Source organism: Haliotis rubra, unplaced genomic scaffold, assembly GCF_003918875.1.
Source record: "Haliotis rubra isolate DU_JTF1 unplaced genomic scaffold, ASM391887v1 Scf928, whole genome shotgun sequence".
Lineage (NCBI taxonomy): Eukaryota > Metazoa > Mollusca > Gastropoda > Lepetellida > Haliotidae > Haliotis > Haliotis rubra.
The window spans coordinates 316107-336259 of record NW_025767666.1 but is presented as its reverse complement, the minus strand read 5'-3'; the positions used below and the strand labels follow the sequence as shown (position 1 = coordinate 336259).

General features: G+C 39.9%; 1 protein-coding gene across 4 annotated transcripts in view; it reads right to left on the bottom strand.

The window, feature by feature from the left end:
- Positions 1-202: 202 nt before the first annotated feature.
- Positions 203-20153, bottom strand: part of LOC124264491 — a 239662-nt gene continuing 219711 nt past the window's right edge. For 2 of the 4 annotated variants that reach the window (XM_046699234.1, XM_046699232.1), the window contains 3 exons: positions 13037-14170; positions 2680-2769; positions 203-1997 (listed from right to left, as the gene is read on the bottom strand). In XM_046699234.1, coding sequence (XP_046555190.1) covers positions 976-1997; positions 2680-2769; positions 13037-14170 — 2246 coding nt within the window. In that variant the 3' untranslated portion in view covers positions 203-975. Of the gene's footprint in view, positions 1998-2679; positions 2770-13036; positions 14171-17055; positions 17140-18660; positions 18830-20153 lie in introns of those variants that run through there. The other 2 variants (XM_046699235.1, XM_046699233.1) reach the window with 2 other exon arrangements.

The window sequence follows — 20153 nt, the reverse complement described above, 5'->3', positions numbered from 1 at the left end:
AAACAACGAGAAAATACTAGAAGCAAGGAGAAAATACTGATGAAACGCGAAAATAATTGAAATAACGAGAAAATAATTCCCATGCACCAAATAATCAAAGCAACGAGATGTCGCTGAAAATATTTTATGCTACAAGAGTAGCAGCATTAGGCTTTCGTAGATAAGCCGGTGTAGCACCGACGAAAGCTTATTTCCTTGGAGTTAGTGTGTAAAGCAGAAAGTGACAGAATTGAAAATAATGCACGCATCCTCTTTCATTACTCCACACACAAACATTTCACTCATGGTGACCTGAATGTTATTAAAATATGAATATTTAATCTCCAAAAATAAATCGTAAGTATCCAGGAAACACACAGTGACGGTAATTTGGTTATTAAAAGAATATTCAAAATGTGAACAAATATTGTACATATTCAAGATACACATAATGACCACAGTTTAAGCATGAATTATTCTAATTGTCCACCGAACTTAAGTTAATAACATTATTGAAAAATGCTGAAGTGAAGCCGTTCGTGTCTCAGATCCCGTTATACATTTACTTATTTCTTCGCTCATGCAGTTTGAATGACACATGAAATCATACTCAAAAGATATTTCTTGTATGTTTCTCGTAGAGACTCTTGTTCATCTATGTGTAGTACATGTGTTCGCCACACGCCCCCTTCTATCTATCAAACAAATATATGGGTCATATTTCTGACACACAGCAACAGTTAATGTGTCGTTGCCTAACTACATTGTAATTCCAATAAAGCGATAAATCTACAGATCCCATAATCTTACACTGAAAACAACGTATGTACATCTCCTGTTTAAATTTTATCTTTTTCCAAAATCAGAATATCGTACAACTTACCTGTAGTAGCAGGTGTGGTTGATGGATCAGCTGGGAAATAGTAGCCTCCTGTGGTAATATCGTAGTAAAACCCATACAGAGCGAATCTGTTGGTAGCGCGGACAAAGTAATTGTCATAAGAACAAGTTGTTCCTTTGTTTGTAATCACTGCCAGGGATGGCCATCCAGTCCAGTGTAACAGGGGTCATGCCACTCCTAAATACTTCAATATCTGTTACGTGTTGTTTAGTCAGTATGTTTATACATTCTGCATCAGAAACCTGTGCATTGTTAATAAAATACTCAACTGGAGTTACAACAACATACCCATGGTAGCATATTGATGCGGCAAATCTACACAAGGTTGCAAGGGCAGGTCTTGTGGTATTAAAATACAGTGTCTCGTTATACGTGAGGTTTTGACGATACACACGGCTGTCACCAAGAGAGAATATAGATCCATTGTTCAACATAATTTCAGCGTCGAACTGTTCACTAACAATTTGCAGCTGGTATGCAGGATCCCATGGAGAGGATAAATCCTGTGTAGACAGGACAAACTCTGTGCCATGATGCCGTACAGGTAATAGTTGTGCAACGGCTGTGACATCACGTCCTTGCCTTGATCCACTGAACACAGCTACAGCACGTGTTGTGTTGATAACAGTTCCAGTCAGGTCATAGGCGCTCTTCAACGTGAAGGTCTGATACTCATCTAGACTCACGTGTATCGTGTGTCCGTCGTTGTATGTCATGTTGTCATAGGTGACGTTCCCATCCAGCATCAGCGTTATGTCCACGTCCGTCTTCTGGTTGTAGTTAGCAATCACTAACACCACGTGGTCCATGTAACCCAGGCAGGTGGACACTACATACCTGGAACCGAGGGCCGAGATCGGGAGGGGAGAAAATATGCTGCTTCCACTGTATCCGGAAATACTGATGTCGTTACCGAAGACGTGGATTACGACAGCCTTGGTTTCCACACCCACCGTCACCATTACAGACGTATCTATATAAGTATCACCCCTGCTGTATGGCGCTACAGTCGTTTTGACGTTATATCCCAGCTGTGGAATATCAACCAGGTAGAATCCCCCGCTTTCCCCTCCTGCTGATACAACTGTATGAATATTTGTCAGCAGGTAGCTCACACCTGGAAGAAATAGACACGATTTGTTAGCGAGTTTTGAGAATGGATAACAAACAGCACAGGCTGGCTCCTTACCATTGACAGTTTCAACGAATCACACATGTTTAGCTGAGGCTGACTGATGATTGTAGCTTTTTAAATGGAGTAGAGTTTTTAGCTTCCGAGTTAAATCTTGATAGGTACTTTGCCACCGTTGGTAGATGTTGGTATTTAATAGGCATTTTTATTTCGTTTTTAGATAATGGCATGTTTAAACTAACTTCTGTGAATTTTAGGGCCACTTTGGTCCAAACATGTGTGTACTAACTCTGAACTGGCCAGTCTCTGTTTATCCCCGCAATGTGTAGATCAAGGCAGGGACACAACAAGTACCATCTTTTAACGTCTTTTGATATAACAAGGGCAGCGAATCAAAGCACTGACCTCTCACTCTCCCGGCTGATGGTTTACAACCCCCACCCCTTACCCCTCGAAGAAGACTGTAGATAGACGCCAGTATGAATTAACTTTGACTTTCCCAAGTATAACGCATATTGTTGTTCCTTTTGTAGTATAGACTTGTCCTCCGTCATTAAGATGACAGGCCATGATATAACTGACGTACTGTTGAAGGCGGTGTTAAACCTAACTCACTCACTCAAAGAAGATGCGGGTATACCTTTACCTTCTTCGTTTTCTTACTCACCAGTCACTGGGCTGTTGGATGCAGCTGGGAAATTTGTTGATACACTTGCAGATGGTGATTCCGAGGATTGTATCATGACAGTTGATGACCCTAAACAGAAAGTGAGTTACAATTTGTCACATCGACATTATTTCATCTATATCGTGACTATGAGAGTTGTAAATATAATTAGACAGTATAAATATCTGTCAACAAAGGACAGTAAAATAACTAGACTATCACAGATTATGACGTAAGACCAGTGAGCGAAATAGTTTGCAAATTTTGCTAGACATTCGGGCTACCTATGCCTGAAAGTTATAAGCCAACAAAATGATTCACTAGTCTGAAAGTTGAATGTAGACACGGGTTTCCTCATTAACTTGCTAATATGATGAACATTTCAGGTCATAATCTTGCATGATTTAAAAGTTCGTTATGACTTTAACATGTCGGAGAGTGATATATTTACAAAATGGCCCCATGGAAATTTACTAGCCAGTCGGGCCAGTGACTGTGAGATTTACTGTCCCGACGGGATTTGTACTAGCCACGGGCTAGCGGGCCATTGGCTATTTCGCAAACTGCGTAAAACTAGCAAATTATCATTAAACAATAATTATACATGCAACAATACAATATAGAAATGGGCTATACATCGCCAACAATTGAAGGTAGATTACCATACACGTGAGTGAGTGAGTTTAGTTTTTCTCCGCACTCAGCAATATCCCAGCTATATGGTGGGGGTCTGTAAATAACCGAGTCTGGACCAGACAATCCACTGATGAACAGCATGAGGATCGATCTGCGCACTTGGGAACTGACGACATGTGTCAACCAAGTCAGCGAGCCTGGCCACCCGATCCCGTAAGTCGTCTCTTACGACAAGCATGGGTTACTGAAGGCCAATATTCTAACTCGGACCTTCACGGGTCAATTACCATAGAAGACGCAATGTGGACTTACAGTACTTTTGCTACCTGCATGGGCTCTAGCTGGATGAATACCATCCCTTCAGATGTTAGCGATTTTGATGAATTTAGCCATGAATTAAATTAACACATATCCTACAATTAAAAACATAAATACAAATAAATAGACTGTGAATGACGTGGTCTTACGTAGCCTCTCAGGGGACAAGTACCTTACCATACTTCAACCCCCTTTGAGGATACAGCCACAAACAATCTCAGTTATCAATGTATTCGTCCAAACCTTAAAATAATGTATTATATACAACACATAATAATCAAAATGTGTGAAGCAACTCACTCACTCACTTAAAAAACCTGTAATCAAACGAAAATTTATGCTAAAAAGATCTTTCATATTTGAAACATTGAAACATGTATCCCTTGTGATGGAAATATCCGCACAATCAAGCAGGACATGCTTCACGGTAATTCTTTCATGACAAGGGATACAAACGGGAGGATATTTTAATAAATATTATTGCGTATAGCGGGAATGGCCAATACGGCATCATCTTAAGACCACCTCCCCAACCCTGGACTGACAACCCAAGTAGGTATGGCCGATAGCTGGTTAATTTGATGTAATTTATTGACATCTACTTGGGTGTCCCACTTCTGTTGGATTAGATCTAAGATATTACGATTAGATATAAGGGTTTATAGTCAGTGTAGGGCACCATAAGTGGTGTCACAGATTTGTTGACAGCTGCTTTTGCAGCAACATCAGCCATTGTGTTACCACAAATGTCAACAGGTTCACAGAATTGTATTTGGAACAATTTTACATAATGAATTTCACTGACACATAACAGTTATTAACCGCACCTCGCGGCACGAGCGATTCATTTGATAATTTATGCAACATTTGGTTACGAGTCTACCCAACAGGTTTGGTTTCGAATCCAGTACTCCAGTTTCCCAAGAAATTATGCATATTCCCTGTATCATCTATACTCCGTTCTTGCATCATATGCTCGGCGTCATTAATGAAGGGTCAAGCTATGGTAAAACTATTCTTAAAAGTTGTAAAATGTTCGTTTGTGTTTGAAATATATACAACTGAATGTTTTACTAGTGTGTCTATAGTGTGAAGGGAATCAAACTCAGGTGTAAAGGTTAATAGACAACAATATAACTACAGGGCTACATCGCAGCCCCTTAAGATATAAGATGACAAACAGGAAAACATGTACTGTTTACCACCAAAGCCAGCATCCCCATCAATTATTAACTTTTTAAGTCACAATATGGCTGAAATATTGCCGATGTTACTATAAATCTTAACTCACTCACTCAATACAGAATCAGTTTCTTGCACGTCAAGCTCAATTCGAAAACGGCATACAACGCAACCAGTACAATAACCCGTTCCAAATGAACGTTGGAAAAGGTAACAAAATATTTAAATCAATCTGAATAGTTTCATATTAAACCACACGGAATGGACAACATACAACATACCGTCAACTATTTCAAGGGCCACCAGGAGTAGCGCCACATCTATGAAACGCCCCATTGTAACAGAGCTTCGACTGTACTGCATAGTGTCGCTACGACGCTCCGTCTGCCTGAGTGTGGACACATCATCAGGTACAAATACATTACAAGTGATTTTGTGGTATTTGCTTGGCTAACCAACCAAACCTTTTGCTCATAAAACGAAAACAAATATCAGACCACGTCTATTGAGCTCTTAAACCTGCAGAGAGGTTAGGTGCACTAGAATTCCTAAGTGGGCGGAGCTGTTATGTATACGTGACACGTATTTCAGATATAGATAAGGCTCACGTGTGCCACTCAAAAAACTCTGAGCCAACCCAACACACACAGTGTGTCTGAGAGTAACCATACACCAGGTCCCGTGAACATCTCAATGCTTAATGATGACATTAGATCTGGCATCTGAAACCATATCTCCAAAAGTCGCTGTAGGGAGTTTACTGATAGCTACAAGCCAAGAAGCAATGGTCACGGTGACACCGACCTGGACCAGGAAGTAAGTGGAAAATAAATAGAAATGCCAATACAAAGGGATGTTGTTAACTCTGTTTATCAACACAACACATAAGATAGACCAAACATGCGAATTAAGTGTGCCCACAGCGACACCTCAAAACATACTTCTGCTTGATAAACCAATTGGGGTAAGAAGTCTACCCCCTCAACGTGTAATACCATCTAAATGACATTGTGTATTCTCTATTCACCCATTCAGAACAGCAGCCACCACGCATATACGAGAGACACTTAAACCTCTCCCTCTATTAAAATACACAAATACGCCAGTGACAACTCATTGTTGGGGTAATGTTTTAGCTACGGCAAGACTATGTACAGTAAAGTATGATATGGTATAGTCAAAGCGTGAACTACAATACAAGACAGTACATTGTGATGTAATGAGAATTCAGTTATTAGTTCTATAAAAATTATCTATTCAGAGACTAAGCGCTAGTCTACCCTATTCCTCCTCAAATCGGATCAGATTTCCTCAATTGGCTGATTGCCTGTTTCCCGATGGCAGGTATCGCTGCTCACATTCTCTGGTTATTGGATTGCCTAGACCTGTGTTTGATTTAGTTGGTCAGTGGGTTTGATTTCGCACCGTCGTCATCAATATTTCAGTGATATTAGGACTTGTCAGCTTGCTGTGGGAGAAAACACTGATTTGATCGCTGACTTCTGTTTTCTGGCGAGTAGTGCCTGACTTCGATTGTCTCAGCAAGTGACATAGGTATCATTGCTCACATTTTCTGGTCACGGTATTGCCTAGACCCGTGTGCTTTAGTTGGTGAGTGAGTTTGATTTCACACTGTAAAACCCCGTTGTGATAGAATTGCTAGCATTGGATTGTTGTCACTTTGATGAAACCCACAGAAACGTAATCATGGCGTACCGGGATTCGAACCCACCATCATAAGTGCATGTTCCGCCATTGGATACATTTGTACAGCGAATTCTACAGACAACTGGGCCATCTGTGCCCACACATCCCGATTATTTGCTGTATCCAAATTCGTTATAAATGATTTATATCATATATCGACAGCAACCAATACATCGATAGCCCGCATATCCCCCTGAAGATCCGGGTTAGAGTCTTCAGCAATCAAGGGTCGCCAACTCGGTTGACGTATGTCATCATTATACACTTATGCTCAGGACAGCAATCACTGGATTGTCTGGCCCAGACTTGAGAGTGGCGTTAAACAATAAACAAACAAACAAACAAACACATTGAAATGCGTCATTGCTATATACTTTGAGCAAATAATCAACACCAATGGTTGAACAATCACATACGTAAGGTTTTACAGCGTCAAGCCCACATCGAATGTACATCACTGGTTTCAAAGTTACAACCATTTCACATCTTCAAGCCCATGTGTCTTGGAGAACCTACAACAAAATGTACATAAAACATATAGAATCTACGACGATTAGAAAATGGCATTTTGGTCAACAGATAATTGCGCAATGTTGCGTAAAGACATTGGACATAGTACGAAAATGTGTCATATTATTTTAAAAGATTACTTACGAAAAGGAAAGGTAAACATGTAATATTATATCGTAATATCAAAGCTGCTTTTGGTTACGAAATATTTTTATATATATTTGCATCGGGACTAGAATAACTCTCTATGCTCAGTATATCCGCTCTCAAGAATTGACTGTTAAGCTAATAGCAATATTGACTGTGGATAATGCGAGATATTAGCCTCTCTGAAACTGATTATATCGTTGATGAGTTCCAAAACCTACAAATATATCCAAAGTAATACAGGTAGATGTTTGACTGAATATGACTGACACCAACCATGTGAAGATAGCATGAAAAAGTTGCCAAAATGTAATAGTTAAAATTAATATCATAATCATCACTAAATATATCAAATCCTGCTTCAAAGCATTCTAAAGCCCCATTTGGCGGGATCCCGACAGTTTCAACCATGTCAGTCTGAACCAAAGGTAGTGCGAACTCCTTTAGTCTGAACCCCTGTCATTCTTACTCCATCGTAGGCCCTCCTACGTCTGAACTCCGTACCCCGTCAATCTGAAAAAGCCTGGCGATGAGATATGTAGGCACTGCTTATGTTGGATGTAATAAAAGTGAAATAAATCATCTTACCTTTGCAGCAACACCTGTACATTATATATCACAAGTGGATTCCGGGGAGAAGGAAATTAACTTCAATAGAAGTAATGTACAAATATCTGATAAATTATTATTAATTATTATCCATATGGTGAAACATAACCAGTGTCATATATATAATATGTGCACATGTGCACATATCACTTTTGCCTAGCAACCACTGTTTCTGTATATCATCGTCTTTGACGTCATTAAACAATTGAAAGTGACGTCAATGAACAGGGCTGTCACACTTGCTTACCGTGTTTTACTGCACAAATGTACATGAGTGGATACTAAAGAAATTATTACACGAGCAAGTGTGTCATATGACTTATACGAAACGAATGTGAAATTTTGTATTGCCCTTACTCAGAAAGGCAATTTAAACTGTCAAAAAAAAACTCAGCTATACAGTATAATTATAATATGTTAGTTATACCATTCTAATACGAATATCGTATGGTGACATATAGTACAACAAGGCAATATCGTCGGCAAACAGGCGACTTGAATATTTGATAAATGTGGGTAATTACCATTTATGCATGATATAAAAGTGAAAACATGAATGACGACTGAAGCAGAGACGTCCACAGCTGAGAACGGTAATCACATGAAGCTAAGAACGGTAATCACATGAAGCTAATAGTGTCCTCAACCTTATAACCTTATAGGATGACCGTTATGTAAATAAATTTATATAACGTCTAACAATTCTTGCAAAAATACTGGTCTGTAGGGCAAATGTATTGTTAAAGCTGACGCTCGCCACACAACTGACAGTTATGGATGAGGCAAAGCGTAGATAGGCTGGTGGTAATAGTGGTGGTAGGAAAGACAGATATATAATTGATTCTGGGGTTATAGGTCAGTAATAACAGGCGAGAAACGCTGGAGTAAGTGTACAACAAGTTAAAGATGACATAACTGATCGTTGAATGCACGCATCCGCTTTCATGACTTCACACACAAACAATTCACTCATGATGTCCCCAGAATATTATCAACATGTAAATAGTCAAAGCATGAAAAACTCATCGTAAGTATCCAATACACTCAGTGACGCTGTTTTAATATTCACTACATACGTGATGACAGAAATTTCCCCTTACACTTCAATCACTAAAGTTGTTGCAATTGTGCCAATGGAGCCTTTGGTATCTGAGATGCATCGACACATTTGTATATTTCTGAGCTCACGCACTTCAAACTACAATTGAAATCATACTAAAGTATATATCTTTTTGAAGTGAAGAATCACGAAGACTATTTGCATATATGCGTATTGATATATCTGCTAATACATAAAATATGTACACTGATGTTGTTTTGTCACAGTTCCATACTGAAAACAACGATTATCTCCTGCTTAAATTGTATTCTTTCTCGGAATCAACGTATCGCACAACTTACCTGTAGCAGGACATGTGGTTGATGGCTCAGCTGGGAAATGGTAGCCTCCATTGATAATATCGTTGTAAAACCCATACAGAGCGAACCTGTAGATGGAGTGGACAAAGGTACGGCCGTATGAACAAGTCGTTCCCGCTTTGTAATCGCTGCCAGGGATGTCCACCCAGTCCAATGTAGCAGGGGTCATGTTATCAGTAAATACTTCAATATCCACTACGTGCTGTGTGGTCAGTACGTTTGTGCAGAATGCATAAAACTGTGCATTGTTTAGAAAATACTTAACTGGAGTTACAACATCAAACCCATGATAATATATGTCTGTGGGTTTTCTACACAGGGTTGCAATAACAGGTCTTGTGGTATTGAAATACAGTGCCTCCTTAAACATGAGGTTTTGGCGATACACACGGTTGTCACCAAGAGAAAAGTAGATCCATTGTTCAACATAATTTCAGCGTCGATCTGGTCACTAACAACTTGTAACTGGTATGTTGAGTCCCTAAAAATGAGGATTTGCCGATGTGTAGACAGAACATACTCTGTACCATGGTGTCGTACAGGTAATAGTTGTGCTAAACCTAGAAGAAACTTTCTTCGCATTGCTCCACTGAACACAGCTACAGCACGTGTTGTGTTGATAACAGTTCCAGTCAGGTCATAGGCGCTCTTCAACGTGAAGGTCTGATACTCATCTAGACTCACGTGGATCGTGTCTCCGTCGTTGTATGTCATGTTGTCATAGGTTACGTTCCCGACCAGCATCAGCGTTATGTCCACGTCCGTCTTCTGGTTGTAGTTAGCAATCACTAACACCACGTGGTCCGTGTAACCCAGACAGGTGGACACTACATACCTGGAACCGAGGGCAGAGATCGGGAGGGGAGTAAAGAAGCCATTGTCATTGTATCCGTAAACGCTCATGTCATTACCGAAGACGTGGACAACAAAAGCCTTGGTTTCCACACCCACCGTCACACTTACTAACGGATATAATTGCCAGATGATTTCTGCTGTATGGCGCTACAGTCCATGTGTCGTTTTTTCCCAAGTGCGGATAATCTATCAGGCAAAATCCCCCGGTTTCCGCAGTTATCGCTCTAACTGCATCAATGTTTGCCAGCAAGTAGCTCACGCCTGGAAGAAATAATACGGTTTGTTAGTATGTTTTAGAGTGGATAACAAAGGTAAAAACTTGCTTCTTACAACTCGTCAAAGCATTCATGTGTACCTGAGGTTGACTTACACCAATGTGATGATGTTAACATAAACCAGGTATGCGTTAATGTGACTACTATCTGAAGAAATTACATTAATTGTCAAAAGACGATAACCACTCCCCAATAATTCTTTTATGCATAAAATCATACACAAAAATCAAGATCCCAGAAAGTACATAGATAAAAGGAAGTAATGCGCGAGTACCTTTAAAATCAGCGTTATGTTACACAGTGCCAAAACCATGGCGGCCTCTAAAGAAACGATCTGACAAACAACTACAACATCATGACTTCGACCCTATTCGTACTTCAATCGTCAATCATCCTCAGTTAGTCATAGTGTCACTGTAACTGAAAACCATTTTGAATATTGCAATTGCCATTAGTTTGGAGGGACTATATGTTATTGTACCGATATAGTTAGCAATTACATGACTGTCAGATGCACATGCGTCACATGTGCAAACTGAAAGTGTATGAAAATGTCATGATGAAAACATGATTACTTGCATGTTTGCTACTATGGATGGTGATTAACACGCTCTTAACCATGTCGATCATAAACAATGATGTAATCACTGTTTACACAATGAAAACTATGGCAAAGGAAAAGGAATACTGTGTGGATATTACTGGTATTGGTATGACATGACCAACACCTGTTTCTATGTTAAAGTAACCTGTCTAAGTGTCCATTTTGGTAGACTGATTGATATGAGTTAAGGTTTGGATATTTTATTATATCAATGTGTTACCATTAACCAGAGCATAGGAACCTATCCAAACCTTAATTCAACGTACTATCTTGATACATTGACTCCTAAGGAATAAATAGATGAGAAATCTAAACGCAAGAAGATTTTCTCCAATATATGAAGATTTTGTACTAGAGGATTTCTCTTGCGTATTCTGCGAAACCCAATGACCCTGGAAAACATGCTCTATGGCATTGAAATCAGGACACATGGCGGGACAAGATAGAGTTGCTACCGCTTCTTGGCGTAAGGTATCACCAGGTGCACGATGTCGCCTTCAATTGTCGTCGATGAAGACTGGCCTTTTGTTCAGAGGATAATCATTGATGTGGATGGTACAACAGCCCTGTCTAAGATGTCAGCGATACACCTTTGTCTAATCAGATTTTGTCTGATCGTCAAAAAGGTCAGTCATGTGAGAGGCACCGCCTCACCATCAATGAACCCCTGCCAAACAGGACTTCCGTTATGCATATGTAACTGTATTTCTGACGTCGAGCTTGACACCAAACTAGTTGTGCTACTTTGTGCTGTGGGGACACCAACGGACGTCTGGCTATATAACCGGCCATTTGTAGACGATGTCGGACCTTTCTGTTTGACAAACGACGATGTGTCAAATACCTGTTTTTTAACACGCCGTGAACGGATGAAATCTTGTGATACTGAGAATGGCTGTATCCTCCCTACGGGTTGTCACTCCTGGTCGACCTGAACGCTTACGATGCTCGACGTCATTAGTTAACTGATGTTAACTGGCCAGTCGGCTGGTAGGTGGTGCTCGCATTTGAACGAGCACGTGTATGGTGCACAAAATATGGGTCAAAATACTCATACAAACAAACATAATTATGAATATTAATTGCTGTATGGGTGTTAAAATCATAGGTTTTGCGATACCTTTCTCAATGTGTCTATCCAAAACTAAAATCAGGTGTCCTGCTCTACCGGTTTCCCTCATCAAATTTGTGGTAAAACTTTGTGTTTTTTCATTGACTGTCAACTACGCATAAGCCACGGTTGGCGTGTAAGGTTTTACATAGCGTTCAGAAACAGTGTAACAAAAGTGTGCAGGGGACACAACAAGTGGGTATCACACATTGCACCCATGTGGGGAATCAAACCAGGGTCTTGGCGTGACGTGCGAAGGTTTTAACCACTAGGTTAGTCTTCGAGTGTCGTTAATCGCTTAACACAGTATTTATGATTTGTCCATGATTCCTAGTATGGTGATCTACCTGCAGTTGTTGGCGATCTACAGCCCGTGTTTTATATCGTATTGTCGTCTTTAATTAAAATCTTTTAGTTTGACATGCTAGTTTTATGTTCATATATGTGATATTCTAGTATTTTTACTGTCCATCGTCGACAGGTTTTACTCTCCAAAATGTTTTCAATTTTTATTTTATAAAATTGTTTTCGTCACGATATGGCTGAGATATTGCCGATGTGACGTTAAATATCAACTCACTCACTCACTCACTAATTTATGATTTGTGATATTGTTCCTCAAGTTCACCCCTCTTCTGAAAACACCAGCAACATTAGGTTATCCTTTCATGGTGGATTGAGTTAATTCAAGGAAAGACAGTTTTAAGGATATGAAGTTCTGGCGATTGTTCTGAGATGCATCGACACACTTGTACGTTTCTGAGCTCACGGACTTCAAACTACAATTGAAATCATACTAAAGTATATATCTTTTTGAAGTGAAGAATCACGAAGACTATTTGCATATATGCGTATTTGATACATTTGCTAATACATAAAATATGTTCATCAATGTTTGTTTTGTCACAGCTCCATACTGAAAACAACGATTATCTCCTGCTTAAATTGTATTCTTTCTCGGAATCAAACTGTCGCACAACTTACCTGTAACAGCACGTGTGGTTGATGGCTCAGCTGGGAAATGGTAGCCTCCATTGATAATATCGTTGTAAAACCCATACAGAGCGACCCTGTAGATGGAGTGGACAAAGGTACGGCCGTATGAACAAGTCGTTCCCGCTTTGTAATCGCTGCCAGGGATGTCCACCAAGTCCAATGTAGCAGGGGTCATGTTATCAGTAAATACTTCAATATCCACTACGTGTTGTTTAGTCAGTACGTTTGTGCAGAATGCATAAAACTGTGCATTGTTTAGAAAATACTTAACTGGAGTTACAACATCAAACCCATGATAATTTATGTTTCTGGCTTTTCTACACACGGTTGCAATGACAGGTCTTGTGGTATTGAAATGCAGTGCCTCCTTAAACATGAGGTTTTGACGATACACACGGTTGTCACCAAGAGAGAAAGTAGATCCATTGTTCAACATAATTTCAGCGTCGATCTGGTCACTAACAACTTGAAACTGGTATGTTGAGTCCCTAAAAGAGGAATAGCCATGTGTAGACAGAACATACTCTGTACCATGGTGTCGTACAGGTAATAGTTGTGCTAAACCTAGAAGAAACTTTCTTCGCATTGCTCCACTGAACACAGCTACAGCACGTGTTGTGTTGATAACAGTTCCAGTCAGGTCATAGGCGCTCTTCAACGTGAAGGTCTGATACTCATCTAGACTCACGTGGATCGTGTCTCCGTCGTTGTATGTCATGTTGTCATAGGTTACGTTTCCGTCCAGCATCAGCGTTATGTCCACGTCCGTCTTCTGGTTGTAGTTAGCAATCACTAACACCACCTGGTCCGTGGAACCCAGACAGGTGGACACTACATACCTGGAACCGAGGGCAGAGACCGGGAGGGGAGTAAAGAAGCCATTGTCATTGTAACCGTAAATACTGATGTCCTTGCCAAAGACGTGGATAACAAAAGCCTTGGTTTCCACACCCACCGTCACACTTACTAACGGATTTATAATTGCCAGATGATTTCTGCTGTATGGCGCTACAGTCCATGTGACGTTTTTTCCCAGGTGCGGATAATCTATCAGGCAAAATCCCCCGGTTTCCGCAGTTATCGCTCTAACTGCATCAATGTTTGCCAGCAAGTAGCTCACACCTGGGAGAAATTGACAAGGTTTGTTAGTATGTTTTTAGAGTGGATAACAAAGGTACAAACTTGTTTCTTACAACTGAGAATGTCAACGTATCACTCGTCAAAGCATTCACTTGTATCTGAGGTTGACATACACCAATGTGATGATGTAAACACAAAACAGGTATGTGATAATGTTACTACTATCTGAATTCATTACATTAGTTGTCAAATGAAGATAATCACTCCACCATGATATTTTTTGTATATAAAGACGTGCACATGGACCCAGATACCAGAGACCACACTTACAAAGAGAAGAGTGTCGCGAATACCTGTAAAATCAATGTTATTTTACACAGTGAAAAATTCATGGCAAACTCAAATAGGCGCTCTGACAAACAAGTTTAGTTTGGCATGAAATGCATGTGGACCCGTTTTTTTTGTAAATATCTCTTCATCCAATGACCCAATCGATCTCAAACTGTGCAAGTGGATGTTTTGTCAGACAACCTAATCACATTGTAAATCACCGATTTTATGCATTTGCATTAAAGAATCTGTCTATGTAACTGTCAACAAAATAAACAGCAGACCGCAGACTGCTTGCAGAGGGAGGGAGCCAATGACCTGTAACAGCGGCAGTGTTGGGTCATAAAGGTAAATGCACGTGCAGTTCATGATAGTTACCTGTGCACTGCACAGTGATAGACCGTTTGGATCATTCACATTGACTACTTCTAGCTGTCATTATGAAAGCTTAATCAGATGATGCTAAACGTTTAATTAGAAATGTGTTGAATTTTTTTTAAAAGAGCAAACGTAGCAAACCGATTTATAAGGTGTCGGATTACATGAAACGTACATAGCTGACCTACATTGACGAACGTTAACCTTTATGACCCATGCATTTCGTGCCAAACTATAGTGATAACGTCATGACAACCAGCATATTCGTACATTTTGATTCATCCACAGTTAGTCACCATTGTAACTGAATGTCATTGTAATTGTCATTCGAAGGACTAGATGTTATTTCCTTGATACAGTTATCGATTATATGGCTGTCAGTATATACTTGTGATCACACGTGTTGTGGTTAGTACGGATTACCTTATTTCTTAGATTTTGTGGGTATTTTGTTATTGACACTTGTCGGATTTTACTCAGCGTAGGTGGCCGTGTTGTTATGAGAAAAATAGAAACATACCTACGACTTTAAAGGTTTGGGTGTTATGCAATGGGTCTGGGAGTGTTTGTAGTATTAGATGAGTGACACCAGTGTGCAAAATAGTTTCCAAATTTGCAAGCCAGTCGGGCAAGCTATGACTGAAAGTTATGATGAACATTTTTATCGGGCCATAATCTTGCATGATAAAAAAGTGTATCATAACTTAAGAACTCGGAAAGAGTGATATATTTACATGACTCCATGGAAATTCACTAGCCACTCGGGCCAGTGACTGTGGAGATTAACTGACCCGGCTGGGTTCTTACAAGCTACGGGCTTGCGGGCCACTGGCCACTTCGCACACTGGATGTGTGTTGGTTTATAGAGAAGTCTGGAGCACCATTCGGTGTTGTTTGCATTCAATTCAATTTGTAGTGCGTACAGTCAAGTAGGACATGTTCGAATGTATTTGACCCGTGAAGGTTCGGGTTAGAATGAACCTTCAGTAACTTCAGATCACTGGATTGTCTGGTCCAGACTCGATTATTTACAGACTGCCGCCATATAGCTGGAATATTGCTGAGTGCGGCGTAAAACTAAACTCACTCGAATGTATTTATTTGGTTGTAGAACAGAACGAAACAGAATAGAACGGAACAGAACAGATCTGTATTCTCGTTAATCACGTATAGTGACATAAAGCATATACATATGCTGCAGCTACTTTGGGCGTCAAGTAAACCATGACCCGCTGTACGGTTTATTCAGATAGTCATAGAGATCAGCACGAGATGTGTTACGTAAAGTCACAGAGGTAGTCGTAGACGCCGCCATAAAATGAGCCAGGAAAGCTCTGAATAAGGGGGTGTAGGTCCTGCGTGCACCTATTCATTCGATTTTAATGTGTGTAAACGACCAAAGAATTTCGTTTGCTTTTGAAATTTGATATTTTTAGTAAAAATATAGGGGGTAGTTGGGTCACATTTGAAGACTACTTCAGTGTTATTGTTCTTCTTTTAACGAGAACCCTCAGTTGGGACTGACTTCAGTGGAACAGCGTATAGATAAAAGCGTCAAAACCCTTTCCACATGCAGAAGAAATCCTTGCTAAAAGCAGACTCGTTGTACAATTCTTACTATGTCATGGGTATGTATTTCTTTCAGCAGTCAGCTATGTTGATGATTTTTCGCACACAAATCATCATCTTTGGGTACAAGTTATCCAACATTTAGGTACGGATCTACTCAAAACGTTTGGGTTCGCATTTCTCTGGGTACGGGTTGTACACATTCCCAGTATCATACATGTATAGACATGTGACGTTGAAAGGGCAACATCGAGCTGTGAGACCAATGAGCTCTCTGATTACATAGTCCGGACGGCAGTGTCTTCCTCTGACAGTGTGTTCAGCGTACGCCATATTGTACTCAACATCTTGCAATAGTGTCAGGCAATAGTAGGGTTCACGCAAAACTCTTTAACGGAGTTTCGTTCATTTGACTTCCGTGTGTTGTTAAATTTCATAAACTGACTGCAGCATAGGCACACGTCACTACAACAAACGTATACGAAAAAAACTAGTAGGTTTAAAGCCAATTTAGAGATTGAACGTCTGACAACACAACCGATACATTTACCCGATACAATTTCTAGAGAACCGTATTTAAATGGTGCAGAAATGTTCAAGAAAACCGGAATTGTTTTGAGAGAGTACGGATTCGCCAAAATATAACATACCGTCAACTCTTCCAAGGGCCACCAGGAGTAGCGCCACCTCTATGAAACGCCCCATTGTAACAGAGCTTCGTCTGTACTGCATAGGGCCGCGACGACGCTCCCGTCTGACAGGGTGTGGACGCATCATCAGGTATAAATACATTGCAACTGAATCTGTGGGATTTGATTGACTAACCAAGCAGCCCTAGGCTTTTTGCGCCGAAAAGGCCATAATGCCACACACACCACTGTATACTGTGTCCTGGTTGATATCGCTGTTGCCTTATTAAGCTGAACATGTGACTCTAGTTTGGGTGTGTTAACAATTGGGCAGGCATTTTGTGAAGGTGTTATTGTTGACATATTTATTTGTAGGAACTGACTTCAATGTATTTTACCTTTATCGAGGTAATGACGTATGTATTCTATTCAAAGATAAACTAACATACATCACGTGGGCTCAAGCAACTGAAGGAATTGTACAGTCACGTTGTGTATCAGTGTAACGTGTCCTCTGTAGGTACAATGTTATCACTATTAGTCTCTTCCAGTAAACAGTTGAACTGAGACCAACAGGCATATATGAAACACATGATCAGTAAGTTTCCTCTACTTTAAATGGCAGCATACTTCGGCATTATTTAATCTTTAATCATAGTGTGAATAACAGTCCTAATCTGACCCTGCCTCGTTCCACAAAACAACCTTTGCTCGACGATTGCTCTAAGTCTGCATTGGTTGGTTGGTTGCTTGGTCGGTTGTCTGTTCGGTTGTTTATCGCTGCCCTCGACAATACTCCAACTGTATGGCGACGGTCTGTAAATAGTCGAGTCTGGACCAGACAATCCAGTACCTTTAAAATCAGCGTTATGTTACACAGTGAGAAAATCATGGCGGCCTCTAAAGAAACGATCTGTCAAACAACTACAACATCATGACTTCGACCCTATTCGTACATCAGTCGTCAATCATCCTCAGTTAGTCATAGTGTCACTGTAACTGAAAGCCATTTTGAATATTGTAATTGCCATTAGTCTGGAGGGACTATGTCATTTTAGCGATATAGTTAGCACTTAAATGACTGTCAGATACACATGTGTCACATGTACAAACTGAAAGTGTATGAAAATGTCATGATGAAAACATGATTACTTGCATGTTTGCTACTATGGATGGTGATTTACACCCTCTTAACCACGTCGATCATAAACAATGATGTAATCACTGTTTACACAATGAAAACTATGGCAAAGGAAAAGGAATACTGTGTGGATACTACTGGTATTGGTATGGCATGACCAACACCTGTTTCTATGTTAAAGTAACCTGTCTAAGTGTCCATTTTGGTAGACTGATTGATATGAGTTAAGGTTTGGATATTTTATAATATCAACGTGTTACCATTAACCAGAGCATAGGAACCTATCCAAACCTTAATTCAACGTACTATCTTGATACATTGACTCCTAAGGAATAAATAGATGAGAAATCTAAACGCAAGAAGATCGAAAAACGGTAGCAGGGTTTTCTCCAATATATCAAGATTTTGTACTAGAGGATTTCTCTTGCGTATTCTGCGAAACCCAATGACCCTGGAAAACATGCTCTACTGCATGCATATGTAACTGTATTTCCTCGGTTCCAAACATGAGCTCGGCCATCCATCATGGCCAAAGAAATCGACTTTCGTCCGATCCATCCCCATCACATGTTTCTAGCGACGTCGAGCTTGACACCAAACTAGTTGTGCTACTTTGTGCTGTGGGGACACCAACGGACGTCTGGCTATATAACCGACCATTTGTAGACGATGTCGGACCTTTCTGTTGGACAAACGACGATGTGTCAAATACCTGTTTTTTAACACGCCATGAACGGATGAAATCTTGTGATACTGAGAATGGCTGTATCCTCCCTACGGGTTGTCACTCCTGGTCGACCTGAACGCTTACGATGCTCGACGTCATTAGTTAACTGATGTTAACTGGCCAGTCGGCTGGTAGGTGGTGCTCGCATTTGAACGAGCACGTGTATGGTGCACAAAATATGGGTCAAAATACTCATACAAACAAACATAATTATGAATATTAATTGCTGTATGGGTGTTAAAATCATAGGTTTTGCGATACCTTTCTCAATGTGTCTATCCAAAACTAAAATCAGGTGTCCTGCTCTACCGGTTTCCCTCATCAAATCTGTGGTAAAACATTGTGTTTTATCATTGACTGTCAACTACGCATAAGCCACGGTTGGCGTGTAAGGTTTTACATAGCGTTCATATTTCCCTCATATTACAGAAGTTGATATGAACACATTGTGCCCCCTTTATGTACACTACTTCTTAATACCTTTCAAAGATATTTTTAGATTTAACTCTTGCTGTCGCGGGCTCATATTGCTCTTTTTGTGACATTCTGTATTTTAAGTAGGTCAGAGTAAGAGTTTACACGGGCAGTTGTTTAATTAAACTAGACTCATGTATTTTTGTCATGTTTTGATTCCCAAATGAATCTAAAATGTGGGCTGGAATTAGTCTGTAAGAGAACTAGGTGTGAGTTACGACAAAGAAGTGTAATGTAGTTAACTATTGTATTCTAAACTGTATTGGGTTTACACATTAATGCAAATTTATGGCAGTAAACAATAGGGTGGCAGTACAGACCCAACTGCAATAGTAGAAAGTGTTTTTACCCCTTCCCCCAATTCAACGTTGACCTCAAACAATTCATTTGATTCCTTCATTTTCAAAATCTCTAAGTATGAAAATATGATGAAAGAATTTTGCAAAATATACGGAGAAAGTTTGTGGTGTTTTATAGTTTTTTTGGTATTAAGTATACAGAATTTGGTGAAGATGAGTGAAGTGGTTTAAGAGTTATGCTCCGAACACAAACCCTACCCTTAAAAAACAAGTGCAAAATTTATTGCCATTGAAACAGAAAAAAATGAAATTGAAAAAATAGTTCAAACCCCCAAAAGGCACATCTAGATGATATAGAGAGGCAGTATAGAAAATTTGGTGAAGATGGGTCAATTAGCTTCATACTTATGCTCCGGAAACGAACTTTACCCTTCGAAAAGACAAAGTCCAAATTGTTGCCATGAAAACAGAAAAAAAT